The sequence below is a fragment of the Arctopsyche grandis genome, chromosome 11, assembly GCF_051622035.1.
Source record: "Arctopsyche grandis isolate Sample6627 chromosome 11, ASM5162203v2, whole genome shotgun sequence".
NCBI lineage: Eukaryota > Metazoa > Arthropoda > Insecta > Trichoptera > Hydropsychidae > Arctopsyche > Arctopsyche grandis.
In genome coordinates, this window is record NC_135365.1 from 22,121,125 (window position 1) to 22,139,315 (window position 18,191).

General features: G+C 33.1%; 1 protein-coding gene across 2 annotated transcripts; it reads right to left on the reverse strand.

Annotated features, from left to right (window-relative positions):
- Positions 1–742: 742 nt before the first annotated feature.
- Polr1C (RNA polymerase I and III subunit C) lies at positions 743–2,378 on the reverse strand. Of its 2 annotated transcripts, none has more exons than XM_077440603.1 (6): positions 2,231–2,378; positions 1,837–2,137; positions 1,649–1,768; positions 1,394–1,576; positions 1,093–1,320; positions 743–1,010 (listed from the first exon to the last, which is right to left on the reverse strand). In XM_077440603.1, the coding sequence occupies exons 1-6, from the start codon at positions 2,276–2,278 to the stop codon at positions 904–906; spliced, it is 987 nt and encodes a 328-aa protein (XP_077296729.1). In that variant the 5' UTR covers positions 2,279–2,378; the 3' UTR covers positions 743–903. The 2 variants fall into 2 exon arrangements, with proteins under 2 accessions (XP_077296729.1, XP_077296730.1); XM_077440604.1 differs by having other exon boundaries at positions 769–1,010; positions 1,649–1,759; positions 2,231–2,360.
- Between the last annotated feature and the right edge of the window lie 15,813 nt (positions 2,379–18,191).

The following is an 18,191-nucleotide window of genomic DNA, read 5'->3' on the forward strand; positions in this document are numbered from 1 at the left end:
ACCAATTTTATCGTGGTAGGCTTTCATGGCGTTACGACCAGAAAACAGGCCTTTGTTTTGGAGGGGAAGCGGCGGTTGCCGCTTTATCTTCAATTTGCCATTCTTACACTTCTTTTGTCTATTATTTTATATTACCCACCCATTGCCATTTCAATCTCTTCACTTTTTCTACTATATCCACTACCCGTGTCATGCTTCTGTATAATTAATTATATATTTCCAATTCTGGGATGCCTGGATGCACAATTAAAAAAAAAAGGTAAGAGACAATACATCAGAAACGTAAGAGGTTTGTAAAAAATATTTCAATCTTTATAAATGTGTAATAATTTCGAAAAAAATAATCAAACTGAAATATGATATTTTAGCGTATGCTAAAAGGAGCCGCCGTTATAATTGGTTTTCGAGGATTATCTCCAGGCTAAGTGTAAGTAGGCTAAACAATGACCACTGAATTGGCTTAGTAACGGCACCCGGTCCCTTCTCAGAAGTGACAGCGATATCGTGGGACTGAGTGTCATGGGAATACATATCTAGTACGTAACTATAACCATAGGTAAACAAACCGGACGTCGAAGATTCCCTGAGCGACCTGTCCTTTTTAAGGAGGTACTTAGACCATATCAAGGCATTCTGGACGGAGCACTGCCAGTGCGTGTATCTCCTGAATAACCAATAAATGCTGTGAAACGACTTAGGCCTTTTACTGGGATCCTCCACCCACCACTACGCAACAATATACATATGTAAATAAGTACCAACTTGAATTAATGTAAGAAAATTTATTAATAAAAATTTTATTATCAAAGTTTAAAATCAGAATGAATCAAAAATTTTAAATTTTTTAATAATAAAACTTCAATAGAGTAAAGAAATCCGTGTTTTTGATTTGAAGGAAATTTTTCACTTAGTAAGGATATCGATGAGTGTTCGACATTTATTCTTCAAAACTCTGATCGCTTCAATAAATATAGCTTCTGGCGGCATTGCACCCACAGATTCGACATCAACTGAAAAAGTAAATAAATAAATAAAACATGTTAAATTTAATAAATAATTCATAATTTTGCAGTAAAATCGAATATGACTTACAGATGAAATGATCACGAACCCTACTCATGACGACTGTATCTTTTAATTCGTCATGCCTATATATATTACGGCTACACGTGTCATAGCGAGCACTTTTAATAACAGCTTCTCCATCTCGATTAATTGTCACCACTCCAGGAGCAAAACACTTCTGCAGCAATTCAGCCTGGTCTCCTTTTACGGTTCTTTTGAGATGGATTTCCGGCAAGAGGCGATAGCTGGCCGTTGCTGAAATCAATATTTACACTACAATTTTACTTTTCATAACACGCCTAATGCGTTCAACCTTAAAATAACTTACCGACGGGTGAAAATTTCGCATGGTCTTTTCCAATTCCTTTGACCGCTATTAATTGCACGTCGATTTCGTGTCCCGGTCTCATTTTTGCAATAATAATATCATCATGTACAGGGCCGAGTGCGCTCTCTTTATAGATCTGAGCTTGATTACCAACTGGTTGCCATTTTATTTGTCCTGAATAAACTAAAATGGAGCTTAATTGATGTGCAAATTATATTTATCAATTTGACAATAATCTACAGAATATGTGAATACCATTATGATTTTTATACAAGTCTTCTGGTCGGCTGGCATCTTTTGGTTGAGTTGGATTATTTATACATTTCACTTTCAATGAAAACTCTAATGTGTCATTTTCAGACGATTCTGCTACACCTGAGAATTAAATTATCAAATAACGACATCAAATTGAAACTATCCCAATGTATTGGAAACAACAATACCTTCTGGTTTGTATTCAAAGAGTCTTGGATCTGCCTTTAACGGAATGAGTCCTAGTCGGTGGGCAAGTACTTCATCCTGAATTATGGATGTATTATTGCTGATCATAACCTTTTCAATAGCCATACTTGGTACTTCGCTTAACATTAACCTGCGAAAGGCATTGGCAAATGCCGGTTGAATTCCTATCAAATCAAACTCCATGCAATTCTCGTCTTTTTTGACGATCACAATTTTGAATTTTTTCTTAAATTTCTTTCGGCTCCACGGTTCGTCTGACATACCATAATCTTCAGCTCCTGTCTGTACACACGCCAAATATAGGTTAAGTTAAGCGACAACAAATATATATTTGCAATGTAGATAGGATATCTAAATAAATAAAAATTATCAAACCTTAAGTCGATATTCTTCTAAGTATACTCTAGGTTTAGGATCCATCATAATTTAATACTTATATTTATGAAAATATTCCGCTTGGAAAATATCAAAACACGTGCGAACGCCGAAACGTCAAACGTTGAACAAAAATATAATAACAACCGATATACCGACCAGGTACCCTAATGTCAAATGATTTATTCAATTGGAAATATATTTAATTTAATAAGAGCATCGTTAATGTAAAACTATTATTATGTTTAGAAATTGGAAAACGCTACATGTAAGCGTTTTTGTTCGTTTATATAATAGCATACAACCAAAAGAATTAAAATTAATAACTATAATATAATATATCGTACATATATGTACATTTTAACTAATTTAATAGCTCGGTGGTTAAGCTTCTGCCTAACACCGAGAGGCACCGGGTTCGATCCCATAAGCTGACCTCGATTGAAAAGAATTTATTCTGAGTATATCTGTAATGCCGCTGGCAGACTTGCATATTTGTGACTCCGGGTTGATCGTTTCCTATTAGAGTTTTCCGATTGTTCATCGATAAAATTGGCTAAAAACCTTCCTACCTACTACGTCACTACTATTTGAGTATGATTAATGTACAATAAAAATTATTTACAATTCATAGATGTCTTGTTAATTTGCGAGTTTTCAGTGTCTCGTAATTCAGCGACTTGTGTAGTAAAAATGCTGCATCATTTGTAATTGGCCAGGAAGGCGCATTGGGGTTTACCTGTAAGGCCTTCCTGGTATAAAATGTAATAAAATAAATAAATAAATCTGCCACAGAGGTATCCATTAGCACCCTTCAAGAAGGCACTAATTTATTAGCACATGTTCTAATGTTTTCAAGAAGAGCATTATACAGTGGTTCGGTGATTACTAGTCAAATGTAAACCAGTCACAGGACAACCGGTCATTCTAGATCAATCACACGTGATCACCCGTCACACTAAAACTGGTCACGAAAAAACTGGTCACACTCTAAAATCGGTCACGAGAAAACTGATTGACCGATTTTAGGGTGTGACCAGTTTTCTCGTGACCAGTTTTAGTGTGACGGGTGATCGCGTGTGACCGATCTAGAGCGACCGGTTCACATTTGACTAGTAGTCCGTTTACCATTATATGTATGTATGTAGTTTATTTAAACAGCCCCGTGGAAAACTCTTCCTGCAGTTTTTGCTTTCTTAACTCTAAATATAATTAATTTATTCCTATTTCTAGTTTTATGATTATGCATATCTCTATTTATAACTATGTAATTATTAAAATATCTTATTATTATTATCAAGTTAATATACAAATTTTATAGCCCTAATATATTCGTTAACAATTCAACGACTTCGTGAAATGACATAAGCTCCATCGAGTATAATGTGGCGGCTTGCTATACGACATGGTCGAGTTTGGTCACCTTCCTGCGAGTGGGGACCAACTGGGCTGTGTTCAGAGTAGCTACCTCACTCCGTCTTCAGCTGTCATAAATAAAGCACGAGCATCAACATGCCAGTCGTCTCATTCGTTCACCCACCATAATAATGATACAACCGAATGAGTAAAGAGGAAAGTTGTAAATAAAACCTACATACATAGCTTCAAACTTCATCGAACGAGATAAAAACATTGAAGAAAAAGTCTCCAAATGAAAGATTTAACAAAAACGGGGAAATAAGGAGGGAAAACATAGCTAATTTATAATTATTATCCATTTGAGAATATACTTCCAATAACTTGGTTGTGGAGTGACCAAGGGAATTTAGTAATGTCTCAGGGTTTTTATTGTTTTACTTTAAAATCCAAATGGTCAGTAACCAAAGCATTTTTTTGTATATAGGGGAACTATGTATATACAAAAAAGTAATTTAACTTGATAGGCTAAAAAAGAAATCCCCCAAATAGTATAGAACTTTATTTTTTGCAAGATTATATGATTTAAAAAGAGGAATATGTATCGGGAGTTTTTTCATAATAGCCAGAGGATGCTAATGGCTAAACGCAAATGATTAAATATGTCTAAATTTAATTAGATGCTTATTGACGATACATAGAAAGTAAGCACGTTAGTTTTTATTTATAAATTAAATAAGAACATGCAAATAATAAGATGCATGGATGTTATGTTTGTTTACTTTTTTTTACCAACTTTTTCAAAAAAATTACCAACATATTCAAACGTGGGATTTAAAATACAAGCAAGTGCAAGTTTATATAATTGCAAATTGTAGAATATCATCTAGATTGCTATCATTTTATTGGACGCGTATATCTCTTTTCTTATTTACCTGTTTATGGAATTAAAATGTACGACGACTTTCATCGGAACTGAATTTGCATTTTCATACGTACCCACTACTACACGACGGATGAACTGATTTGAACTATTTTCAGCTCGAAGATGCTCCATTCGAGTAAGTACGTGTTTATTGCATCGCAATGCTATGGGCTATTAGAAACATTTCTCAACTATAGTTACGTGCACAAAAAGTTACAATCATGAACCAACTCGAGTCATGATGGGTGACTCAAATTGGGTCAGTGATTGTGCAAAAATTTGGATTTTCCCCGTGAACTATGATGTGTAGGTGAATGGATATTGATATTATATAAACACACTACTTCTAGATTTGATATAAAAGTAAAGTAAAAATATCCAAATTATCACTTCTTCTCCTACAATATAAATAATAATATTCGTTTGTTTCTTTTCTTTATATGTAAAACCGTAAAATTTGGTATACCATCTCATAATTAGACTAAAGCTAAGGTTCGGTACAATTTTAAATAACAATAGACCGTTCCACTAGTGTTCAAACCAAGAGTTAAAAAAAGCATAGTTTTTCTAATAAATTAACAATAGTGCCCTTTTTTGTGATCATTGCACCCATGAATAGCCGCCCTTTACTCATAGAACTCTGACCTAGATCGTATACTATGTACATACAAAGTCATTCTACATATGGAGAGAGTTATATTTTATTTATGATTATTTTATATTACCAGGAAGGGTCTACCTCACGGGATCGAATGTGAAATGCACGAAAAACCAAAAAAGATCGAAAATCGAAAGATCAAAAAAAAGGTGCATGGTAAACCTCTCCCCCCGTCGTACATACTCACTTAATTTGCGCGAGCAGGATACAACAGGAACAAGAGGAACCGGCTTTTCCTTCTGTATCCTGCGCGCGCACATTAAACAAGGCTGTGTGACAAAAAGAGAGATAATTTCACCGCATCCCACTGATATATATATATATATTATATATACATAGTACAGTTTACCATGCACCCTTTTTTTATCTTTCGACTTAAGATCTTTCGATTTTCGATCTTTGCCTTCCGATATTTGGTTTTTCGTGCATTTCACATTCGATCCCGTGATCCAGGAAGGCCTAACAGGTAAACCACAATGCGCCTTCCTGGTCAATTACAAACATCGATATACAATTTTTTGAATAATTTTCAACAATGCATCATAGATACATACATACATCTATGGATAAATTTCAATAATTGTAAATCGTCAAATTTCGAGATGTTGAAAAACTCGAAAATTTTACAAAATTGCCAGCAAAATTCGACATGCTGAAAACTCGAAAATAGCGATAAATGGGTAAAGGTTGCCTATTTTTTAGAACCATTTCAAAGAAGATCAGATAAATTGGCAAACTCTGATAGGAAACGATCGAGTTGGAGTCACAAATCAAAGTCTAGCCAGCAGCAACTAGTGGGACTCGAACCCGTGACCACTGTGTTCGAAAGCATATATGCTAACCACTAGTCAACGCTGCTGGTTATTTTTTTTAATTCGGATATATTTCATAAAGAAATCTTTGAATCTCCATTAAACCATATAAAGGACTTTCACACATGCATACATATATATCAGTATTCCTTCATATTGTGATGAAATCTTCAAACTGTTTGAATAAGCTTGCTTGTAGATATTGATTATTATAATACACACATACATATATACTTGTCAGTTGAGGTTTTCGTTTTGAAATTGTCACATTTTCAAGGACCACCTATATATAATCCACGTTCACTTTCCTTTCTCTTACGGTTTTTAACAAGCAATACCATATTGTATAATATAATATGAAATAACTTATTGTAGTGTCACTAGTTATTTTATATACGTTAACGTCAATCAATTTAAAATCAGCAGTTGCATAAAACATTTTATGCATCAATCAAATTCTAACAGCAGTCATAGTTTAAACATAATCACAATGTTTTCCATGCAAACCTCATATTAGTGTATGTATGTAGTTCGAAATATTATGATAGTCATACTGAGTTACCAATAATAAAGATCATGCAAGTGAAATTCCGCGATGCATTACATTATATAATAGCCATTGAATGGAAAACTCAAATAGCACCATAAAAAACATGAATCGACCGCCGGAATTGTCTGCTACATAATCCAGAACCAGTTTTCGGTTTGATATTAAGAACAATCAATGTGAGTCATATGTGTAACATTTTGGGGTCCTTTCCAATTGGCCTTCGTGTGCATTTATCTACCTTTATAAAGGAGTGAATGGTGTTCTGATATTTGCAATAGTTACAACTGCATATAAATTAAAACGATTGACATTATGTCCTTTTTTGTTGTTTTTTTGCCACTACTTAAACCTGCCCACTGCTTAGACGTGACCGAATGCTAAATTCAATCGTGCTTAAAATTAAATATTTTTGATACACAATAAACCATTTTATTTATAGTCGGAAGTGTTTTTTAATGTTGTTTGAAGTTATGAAAATAAAAGTAATTTTGAGAAATAAGTATATAATAGTCTTTATTACTTACTATAATAGTCGTTTAAATTCGACATATCTACGTCACAGTTAAAACAGTGCCAACAAAACGTACGAATATAATACGAACATACATAGGGCTTCCAAGCCGGTTTAAACCGAAACCGAAAAGCCGGCTTTTTGAACATTTTTCAAAAAACCGAAACCGGCTTTTTGGCTCGATCAACCGGCTATTTAAGGTTATCTTTAATTAATGTTTTTTTCCTCAAAATTAACAATTCTGAATTTTAAATTTCTATGAAAGATCAAAATAAATGTGTATAAACGCTCTTAGGTAATAGGCGTATATTTCTTTGAACAAAAAAAAAGCTACATTACTTTCTGTCTTGAGCGGTTTCTTTGAGATTTAGTAATGGACCAGGTCATAAACCAATAAAATATTATTGAAAGAATGTAGTTTCAATGACCTACCCAACTACAGGTATATAAAGAATCCTTATCTATCGCAAATCCCACACTATCGCAAATCCTTGTACTTGAAAACATCAAAAAAAGTAGTATGATTTATGGCAAAATGCATAGGAATTTCCGAAATCTAATTGATTTTTCTTCGAAGGAATTGCCCTTTAAATATTGAGGCCATATACCTTCTTTTATTATGGATTTAAAATGTTCGTGATCAAATGGAATTTGCCGTTTCAAATGAATTTGTTTCCGAAATTTGCAACGGTTGCTTTTGGATTTTTTAATTAATTTTAATTTTCAATGATATATTATAGATAACAACTTTGAAATCTCTTTATCTATAATATATCATTGAATCTCAGCAGTTCTTAATATTAAGTTCACGATTCCACAATTATAGTTTTTCTGCGAGGTTACACATTATTTTTTAAATAATATATTCTTGATAGTAGCTTATTTAAATCATTTAATTATATGTGCGTATTGAGGATCTGCCATTTTACGACTGTGATATATGTATGTACATATAATACAAATTGTATTATTTGTAATATTTGTAATAATAATATAAAGTAATGATCTTATGAAAGTTCATAATGTTTATAACTTAATTTAATTTATAAAAAACTTTTTTTTGCATAATATAGATATATATTATGCAAATATATACATATTTACATTTTTTTTTTATATAAAAATTTTAAACTTTTAAATGGTATTTTTCTAAAACCGGTGAAAGCCGGCCAACCGGCTTTTTATTTGTACAAAAACCGAAAACCGGCTTTTTATTCCGGGCGGTTTTTTGGAACCCCTAAAACATACATAATAACAGATCAACTAAAAACTTCTATATATATACTGTTTGCTACCAATGTTTCCTCTAGGGAAACTAGTCTCTGAGCATTTAGCGCCATCTATTTAAAAATTATTTAATTAATTAATTTTTCTATTGATGTTTTATATTGTTTATATGTATGTAGGTATATTTAAAAGGTTTTTTTGAAAAATACGATCGCGTGACAGGGCCGGACACTTATTTTAATTTTTTTTTATTTAATATCTTGATATGCCATAACTCATGCGATAATATTTCATCGGGCATTACACTAGTTGATCAAAATAATAACGAGAATGAATTGGCAAACAAGAAATATTTAACTTTCAGTTATTAAAAATATTTGTACTATTTTTTGATAAAATAGCGATTCACTCTTTATTATGACATAGTCAGTTAACTCCCTATGTCAATATACTTGTATTCCAGATTGAAATACGGAATACCTGTAAATTAATTTATTGTCTTCAAGTTCTAGAAAATAGCAATCAGATTTATGATAGAAAGCAAGCTCTTGGATTATGAGAGAAAATTGCGATAAAACATTTAAAATACGTATATATGTATGTATGTACAATGTACATATGTACATAAATTAGGAAGTGAACGTCGCTTATGATGATTTCCGGGGCAAATTCCAATATTAGAATCCGACATACTGGATTTTGTTATTTGAATAAAAATCTCCAAATGTATTATGTGCAAAACTATTGCTGGACAATCTCGTTCTCCGACGAAAGGATCTTTCAGACTTTATTCTTTGGGGGATGGTGACCTCATGTAGAGGGCTTTATTGGTCGATTTCATTGACCTTAAAAATGGGCTTATATATGTGCAAAACTACAATCATTCCAAAATACCGACATTTTTCACTACCGGTAGTGATTTATTTTAGCGATTTGTGTTGAGTTTTTCTGCACCACGCAAATTACCGATCAGCGACTGTCAAAAAACGTAAATAAATTTTTGCGTGCTCCTTGCTTTGAAGAATTTTTGCGTGGAAGGGATAGTTTTGGCTTTTAAATATTATATACTAATATGTATTCAAATATTTGTGAATTGAAAAAAATAGGTTTCCGAAAAAGTCATAAGGTGACGAGGCTTCTCACAGTTATAAATCAATACACGAGCCGCTATATTTAAAAGTGGCGGAAGTCCAATTTTCAGTTCCAAAAAAGCTATTTCTGTTTGACTTAATTCACAAATTTTTATAACTTCCTTTAATTCGATATGTCCAGAATCTTAGAAAAGCAGATAATCGTATTTCAGGCCAACAGTATTTTTACAAACCTCCTTTACGTTTCACATTAATTAAATACTGTGTAAAACATTATATGCCACTTTCGATTATAACGGCTCATATGTATGTACATACATATGTATATATCGACATATTTGGAAGAAGTCTCAGGTATACATATGTATGTATGTTTCCGGCATACTGTATCTTTGATTTTAAATTTATGATACACTTAATGGCTCCTTTGAATAGCAGGTCAAAAATGATGTCGCCTGTTGACTCATTATTCGACTAATCCATGATGCAACTTTTTTTTCTCAATTATTCAAAACAATTCAACTAACATAACATTGGAATTATTATATTTCGGTACTACTGACAGTACCGAATTTCGACTTTCGACTAAAACGGTAGAGCCGGTTTCGGTATTGAAATCGCTAGGTACAAGCATGAAAAATATTTTCATTTAAAACTGATGTACCTCTTGATAACGACCTTGGTAGTAGATGATGGAAAATGTAAGTAATTGTTAATAAGCGTAAGTAATTGATATCACAACCAATAATGAGTTATGCGCTTCACAATTCAAATATAAAGTAGTTGGCGTAGTATTTTTCAAAAATGTCGAAAGCCCGCCTCGACCGTTCGATACGTTTTTGGCAACAATCTACCGATTTCGCAATAGGTCGATGCGCGTTCACTTTTTATTTTTAATAAGAGTACCGTTCGGTAACTAGCATTTTACTGATCGTTATCGCATTTTCAACACTTTGAGCGCATTAAATAAGCCCAGTTTTGCGTGTGAAAAATATTTCAAATGTGCGTTTCTCGGAATACCAACGCAAGCGATGCGTTGAAGGGGAATTTTTGGCCATAAGTTACGAAAATTTAGTAGATAATTGCGTAGGAAATTTGAACATAGACTTTGTCGAAATTCTTTATCACTGAAATTATTTTGATGTCTCTATATTAAGCGACAGGTTAATTAGGGCGAAAACACACCGAGTGGTATGGAACGTCACGTCCTTGGCTCCACACTGTGACAGTAGGTGTTCCCCAAACTGAATTCGGGTGTAGTTGCACGTGCAGAGTTTCTCCTTTATTTCTTCAAATATGGGATTCACCATAAGCAAGGAAGCAAGGATAAATATGTAGGAATATAGCAAAACTTGTGCTATTCCGAATTAAAACCAGTGATTTCAAATATTTCACAACAATACACAAGTCTTACGATGGCATCATCATCATCGTTCATATACAAAAATGCAGAACTAATCGCTACTCGAGGACAACGTCCCCTTTGACTATTGCAGAAGAAAGAGTTCATCGCTCGATCGTAAAACGAACGAAATAGATCCAGCACGCGTCCTGTAACAAAGACATCTGCACACGGCACGCGTGTAAGGATACATTGTATCTGCATTGACCGCATTCTTAAATTAACGACGTTTAGAAACACGTGTCCGGAAGACAGGTCAACATACGGATAAAACACGTGTCCTGAAGACAAAGACATCTGACCCAGCAGAATTAACCTCGCTACTCGAGGGCCATGTCCCCTTTGACTATTCCAGAAGAAAGAGTTCATCACTCGATCGTAAAACGATAGAAATCCAGCAGTGATATCATTATGCAACTACGACACATGACCTGAAGACGAAGACATCTGCACACGGCACGATTCAAGCCATAATGTATGTATATAAACCAACGCATCAGCTTCAGACGCCAGAGTGAACCTCTGGAGTTCAGCCAGCTCACTTATCCGAAGCCCAACTTCTTCATACATACAATTACCATTGTAACAACTGAACATAAATAAACGATCCTCCTACAAACATAAACAGTGTTTCCATAGGCCGGGAATTGGTCGAAACCTATCAGCCGCCCTATAAATACAAGGATAAAATATCATCGAAAACACTCCAGAGGGTGATTTTTGGGATTGTATACCATGTATATGGGTAAAGTTATCTAAAAAAAACAACACTTACCACGTACCACTTGGTGTGTTTTCACCCTTAATGTCATACCGACTCAAACCTCCAGCTGATTGTGACTTACCTGTGCAAAAATGATGTTAGGGTTATACCATCACATAAAACATTGAACGATTGACATTCAGCCGATGGTTTGAGTTAGATTAACCATATTTTTCTTTTAAACATACAAGCTTTTGAATATCAGCAAGTAGAAATACATCATTAGAGAAGATTTTTCAGTGATGGATTGAAAACATAGAGTTGTTTGTGTGATGGATTGTGATATATTTACAATTTTAAGAATTGTACATTCAAAGATCGAAGGTATTACGTAGAAATTTGTCTGCAAATGAAGACAAAATTACAAGTTTGAAATTGCATAGAAACGGGAAACGATTGAGATGCAGGAACTGAGCGAAACCAGAGAGAAAATTATAGAAGTTAACAGCGTTATTTCGCAGTCTGGTATTTGACATGTTATAAAATGCAAAATACTGTTTATTCATCTGTATGAAAACACAATTAAAATTGTGCTTAAAATGCATCTGTGGGGAAACTTGCAACACTTCAACACAACATTGCATAAACTATTCGAACGAATTGCGCAGTTTATAAAGTTAATATAATTTTGTACGCTTGCATGCGTACATAATATGTAAGCACATAATATAATAGCAAAATTGAATATCGTATTTGTTCATAAAACGTATAATAATAATGCGTTTTAGAAACACGTTTGTTGCTATTGACTATTTACCTAAGGCTAAAAATGTCATCAAAATTAATACAATATCATTTCCTATGACCAGTTTAGCCGTGATCTAAATTTTCAGCTCAATAATGTCATGGAGAATTTTATTAATTTTTGAATCAATTGTTTAAAAATGTACATACAAATATGTACATATGTGTATACATATATTTGTATATGTAGCTCTATGTTGTACTTTTCCATTCTTACATTATACCGCTGTTTAAGTCATGGCCACATTAAATTAAATTATTGATCTATATTGGCCTTTCTAGTCTGCTAAAGTATTGTGTATACCTAGTATAGTATGTATATTATACCTAAATATTATATTATACATAGAATAACTAGTGTTTTTTCCCCTCAAGGAAAATCCAATTTTCATAGAAATACTGAAAATTAATCAAGAAAATCAGGCTGTGTATATGTTACAGTCCAAGTGTAAATTTCGTTCATCCATGAACATACTAGTTTGTTCATGAACGAATCGATCTGGTCAGTTATAGTGTAACAAATCGACAAACGAATTAGTTTGTTTATGCACAAACTATTAGGCATAAATTTCAATCATTTATCTTATCAATAAGTATTTCCAATCATTTATCAGGAACTTAGGCAATAAGTACATATTTTCAATCAATTATCACTGAGCAACAAAAAATCACGTTTTTGAGTTACCAGAGCGGAGACAAGCCAATCTTTACTAACTTTGACCCACTGAATTCGAATATGATAATGATTTTTGTTGGTTGGTGATCGTTTACGAGATATAAGCGTTTAAAAAAATGCGCGATTTTTAGTTTTTTGGCTTTTGCGGTATTTAACTCAAAATCTAGTATTGCTGTGCTCAAAGTGAGTATTGGAATCAATAGTCAGATGTTTTTCATATTGATTGTGATATTTCATTGCTTTAAAATACTTATAATTAATTGTCTAGTGAGTTTTTAAAGTCAAAAATATATTTTTTTTACAGATTTTTTTCCCGTGCTATTTTTCATTTATTTGGCAATTTTTTTATTTCACCACGTTTATAAGGATTGGTTTTCTATCTCAATATTTGTCTTTTTTATCTAAACGTACTAACTTAAGCGGTAATTGGAATTTAAATGCTTTTGTTGTGTATATGGTTGTAACGCGTAATATGTTGGGTGCAAGCGAGATGGCATGAAGTCCGACCGCTGTACTCTGTGAGGTGGATATTTGCGGAATAATCACCAAACCCGTGTAAATAAAGAGTTGCGTATTGAAATAAAACAAAATTGAACAACCTCGAAATATCATCACTCGTTAAGCTAACAGAAAAAGAATCGATTTATTATATTGTGTATGGTAGTCACAAATAGTCTTCCTCTACGCTGAAACTCTATTAAATCGCGCTGAAGTATTTTTGCAATCCAGGAATCGTTTGTGATCTTTTATGTACATATTGTATATTCGTGCGAATCTGCCGCGTACAATGCGACTTTTGAAATTTTAAAATTTCGCCAATGACATTTGACGAAACGTTTCCACAAACAATGGCCGGCTTTCGTTAGATTCTGCGAAACATTTTCGTCCTTCACGACTGCTCAAACTGTGGGGGAGGGGTGACAGATTTTAATTTCGTCTACGAGAAATCGCATTATATATCCGGCGACGGACTAATCGATTCGTTGTAATGTGGAGCGCGATTGGGCCAACGATCCGCTCTCTATATGAGAAATTTTTAATATTTCGAAATGAAACTCCATTTTCGACATCTCGTTCGACAAATTAAACAATTTTTTGATTCCGTTGTTTTTCGAGCTATTTTTTTAATTCTAATATTTGATATTTAATAAAGTAATGCGTGTATAAAAATAGCCGCAATGACAGTGACATTATCATTACGAGCAATTTAAATCGTAACGGCTATTGAGTAAGTAACGTGCATTTACGGCCAGCCAATCTAAAGATTATATAATTTTCCACTCATTCAAAAAAAAAAAGTATTAATTGGTTCAAAAGCGTTCACTACTCCTTTTTTTTGTAATGTTATTTTCTCATTCACAAAACGGAAATTAGAAAACAGTTGCTAAGCATGATATATGTACGAATTTTAGGGATCGTTTCAAATACCTATGTAGGTATATTGCAATAATATGTATGATTTTTTTCTTTTACAGTTCTACATAATATTGAAAAGGTTGAATTACATTTATGCAAGTTCTCGTGCTCTACTAGTATTTAAAATTTGAAGAGAAAGGAAAAAAAAGGTTTAGTCAATTCGGATGATGCAATCGAAAAGAACGCATGCTTTTGATACCTGTATCCAGTGGCGGACTGGCCATACAAGCGAACATGCCCGATGGCATGTGGGCCCCACTATCTGTTAGAAAATATGGGCCCTCAGTAAAATTAAATAACTTTTTAACTATTTCACGTGTGTAAAAATGTATAGGATATTGCAACTTTAGGACCTAAAGTTTGGGTATTTCAACAAAACAAATTTCTTACGATATACACAAATAACTAATACCTGCTTTAACAGCCCAAGGATCGGTTAACTTTTTTATTAGGCTTGAAATGTAAGTTTCAACATTTGCGTGGGCCCTTTTGCCGGGCCTATTCCAACCTCAAGATTATGTATATACCAATACCTATGTAACAACTAACTACTGAAATAAAAATGGGAATAAACAAATTTTCTTAAAACAATTTTGATAGGATGATTCATCATCAACCAGCGATTTAAATTTACTTCATACTTTCAAAATAACATTTGATTATACTTCGATGATATAGTAAGATTTAAATACACAATTTTAAACAGTTTCCGAATATAAAATCTATTCCTAATCTAGACACATCCATGTAAATAAAAATATAGGATAGGGGCCCCCTCCCCAAAATCCTGATTTTCGATTAACATTAATTGAAAATATTATGCATTTTTTTCAGGGACGTAATTTGGGGGGGCCATAGGGGGGCACTCGCCTAAATTAAGGAATAGTGTGAATTTAGAAAATATTATGAATTTAATGATTAATGAGATACTATGGATCTATGAATGCTACGTGTATTTCTTATGTATGTTACTTTTGGGTAACTAATAAAATAATCGCTGCTATGTGCTTTGAAAAAAAACAAAACAAAACTTTATCTAATGTTATTACGTACATATGTACATAGATAAAGTGACAAGACAGTCGGTAGAAATTAAGTTAATTGATAGTTTTTTGGAGAATCAGTTTGATGGTCGATTAATGTTGACTATGTAAAGATTTGTGGAAAAAAATTTTCGCCTGCGGCGCTTTTTTTTCTTTTTACATAATATTTTTTTATAATTACTTTTTCAAAAATAAGCTTATTTTTTTCATATTTTATAACTCAATAAGGTAAAGAATATTTTCCATTTTTATTCCGATATAAAAAAGATTTTTTGAAAAAAAATTCAATTTGACTAATCTTTGCCTGCCCTGCCCCCCAAAGAAAAAGCTGAAATGACGTCCCTGATTGTTTTCTACCGAAAGTAAAAGCCGCTTTTATGCCGCATTCTTTTATGATGCATTATATTTACCTAGGACAAGGGTTAAAACGAAATATACAATATAATTTATGGATCTATTTTGCTTTTGCCATTTTTCTTGTACCTAAATTTGTTTATTCCCAATTTTGAAAAAAAAAAAAAAAATTTCCCTTGATTTTTAGCGTGATGGAAAGAAGAAAATTTTGTTATATGGGGGGGGGGGTGGACAAATTATTTTAACCCTGGGTGGGGCCCCCTTTGACTCCTGGCATGCACTGATTTCAGTCCCAGTCCGCCACTGCCTGTATCTATGTATGTATGTATGTCGGTAGTTTCGTCAAAACTTGTAAATGCATACTTATCGAGTCAATTTATCGCAAAAACGTTGCATATATAAAAGTGAATGTCAAAAAATGTCAGTTCCTTTGTGTATTTCATTTCACTTAGTAAGCACCGTGAAGATACATATGTAGACTTTCGCTGATGATGAATGCAGTCCAAATTTGTTACCTGATAACGTAACTTTAAAACCACCCAAGATTTTGAATTCGACGACAAAATTTTACTAAAACAGAAGTGAAGTTAAAAAATTACACATTTCAATATAATTTTATTCGTCCAAGGTTGAAATATCGATATGTATTAGTGAGCTGATGAGTTAGTGATGAACTGATGACTAGTCACCGGAGCCTGAGGGGGCCGTGTATTGTTCAAAGGTTGTAAATGCATTTTTAAAGGTTTGCCGAACAATGGATAGCACTGTGACTATCCTACCTCTACTGATGACATATTTAGAGTGCCGTAGCAACGCATTGGCAACAGGGCGGTTGCCAAGGGCGCTGGGCGTGAAGGGGCGCCTTTGGCGCCCTTCGCCTATGTTTTTTTCCAAATTATTCAAGATCGACCAGCGGTCAAAGTTCGGACATCAAATTTAAGCATATTAACAATAGAATATAAATTATCGAATAATATAAACTTTGATAACGACTATTCGTTTTAATCTTTTAAGTCACAATAATTCTAATAGAATAAGGAACAATATTTTGGGTTTGTTTTAATATCTTTCATGGAACTTCAGCTTCAATTTGACGCTTTCGTTATACATTTTTTGTACCTATAGTTGGTCCGCTATAGGTAGACACTTAGGAAAATCGTACATGCTGTCTCCCTTATACTGCCTCCTTTTTGCGCCTTTTTCCCTTACATACAAGTAGCTCTTTAATATATTCTAATTTTTTTTTTTTCACAATACATTTTAAAAATAAAAATATATATTTTTTGCTGTTGCGACATTCGAAATACGGGATATTTATGAAATTAAAAAAGGTTTATTTTTTAATTTTAGTATTTTTGTTTTTGATAGTCCAATAAAAAATATAATGGGGCGTCAAATTTGATATTTGCCAAGGGCGCCAAAAACATTGCTACGTCTCTGCACATTAAGCGTGAGTTGTAAAATTTTAGTTTTTATAACATTAACTCGATGAAAAAGTGTGAAACGATGGTTACCATATAAACAATATTTTAATAGACGAGTTCACATTATTTTTAATGCATGATCTAATTAATTAGAACAATTTCAAAGGGTAATGCAATGTGATATTAGATATGAATATTACACAAGAATTACCATCCAGCTATGCATGCATGTATGTAGGTTAAATATGTAACTAATCGTTACTGTGATATTATCTTCCGGTTAATAGCAGTTAATCGCCAGCTTCGAGCAGAATTTTCTTAAGTGTTTGAATTTAGAATGTTTGACGTTAAAATCATTATTCGCGAGAATATACACACATTAACGAGTGTCAAAAAATTAAAATCGACATAAATCCCAAGATTTTCTCTCTAATGACAATAATACTTATGTACATATGAATATAGTACAAATATAACTTTGTAGCTATAGCAATTAGCTGACCTGGTGACATGCAGTTAGTCTGCAGTATTACGTATAAGTCTGACAAATGACCCTAATTAACCGAAGTATTGTACAAGATCGGGGTTACTCAAACTATGTCTTCCGTGAAAAATTATCAAAATTACCTCAAATGGTTTAAATGCATGTATTATATAACTGTCTTTCATATAAAATAAATAAAATATTCCAAGAAAATTTTTGGATCGTTGAAATGTTCCGTTAAAGAAAAAGCTTGAGAAACTCCCGTATAAGACGCTATAAAATAAATGAATTTTTGATATTTTTATTTAATACTAGCTGAACCCCGGCATGCGTTGCAATGCCATAATAACGCATGCAATTCCCGTTCCCGTTCCCGTTCCCATTTGTCGGAAGAACGCAGGTAGCGAACACGTTTGAAATTATTGCGTTGCAATGACACTCATTCCCGTTTTTCCCGTGTTTTACCGTTTTTTTTTTCACATTAATCTTCCCGGACATGCATACAACAAATCCTGAAAGTTCCAT

Bases quoted from the DNA above. Each gene is read 5' to 3' on its own strand.
- Polr1C (XM_077440603.1), bottom strand. From the start codon at position 2,278: ATGATGGATCCTAAACCTAGAGTATACTTAGAAGAATATCGACTTAAG. The intron at 1,577-1,648 runs GTATTCACATAT...GCTCCATTTTAG, and splicing joins CTTGTATAAAAATCATAATG to TTTATTCAGGACAAATAAAA. The intron at 1,011-1,092 runs GTAAGTCATATT...TTACTTTTTCAG, and splicing joins GGTTCGTGATCATTTCATCT to TTGATGTCGAATCTGTGGGT.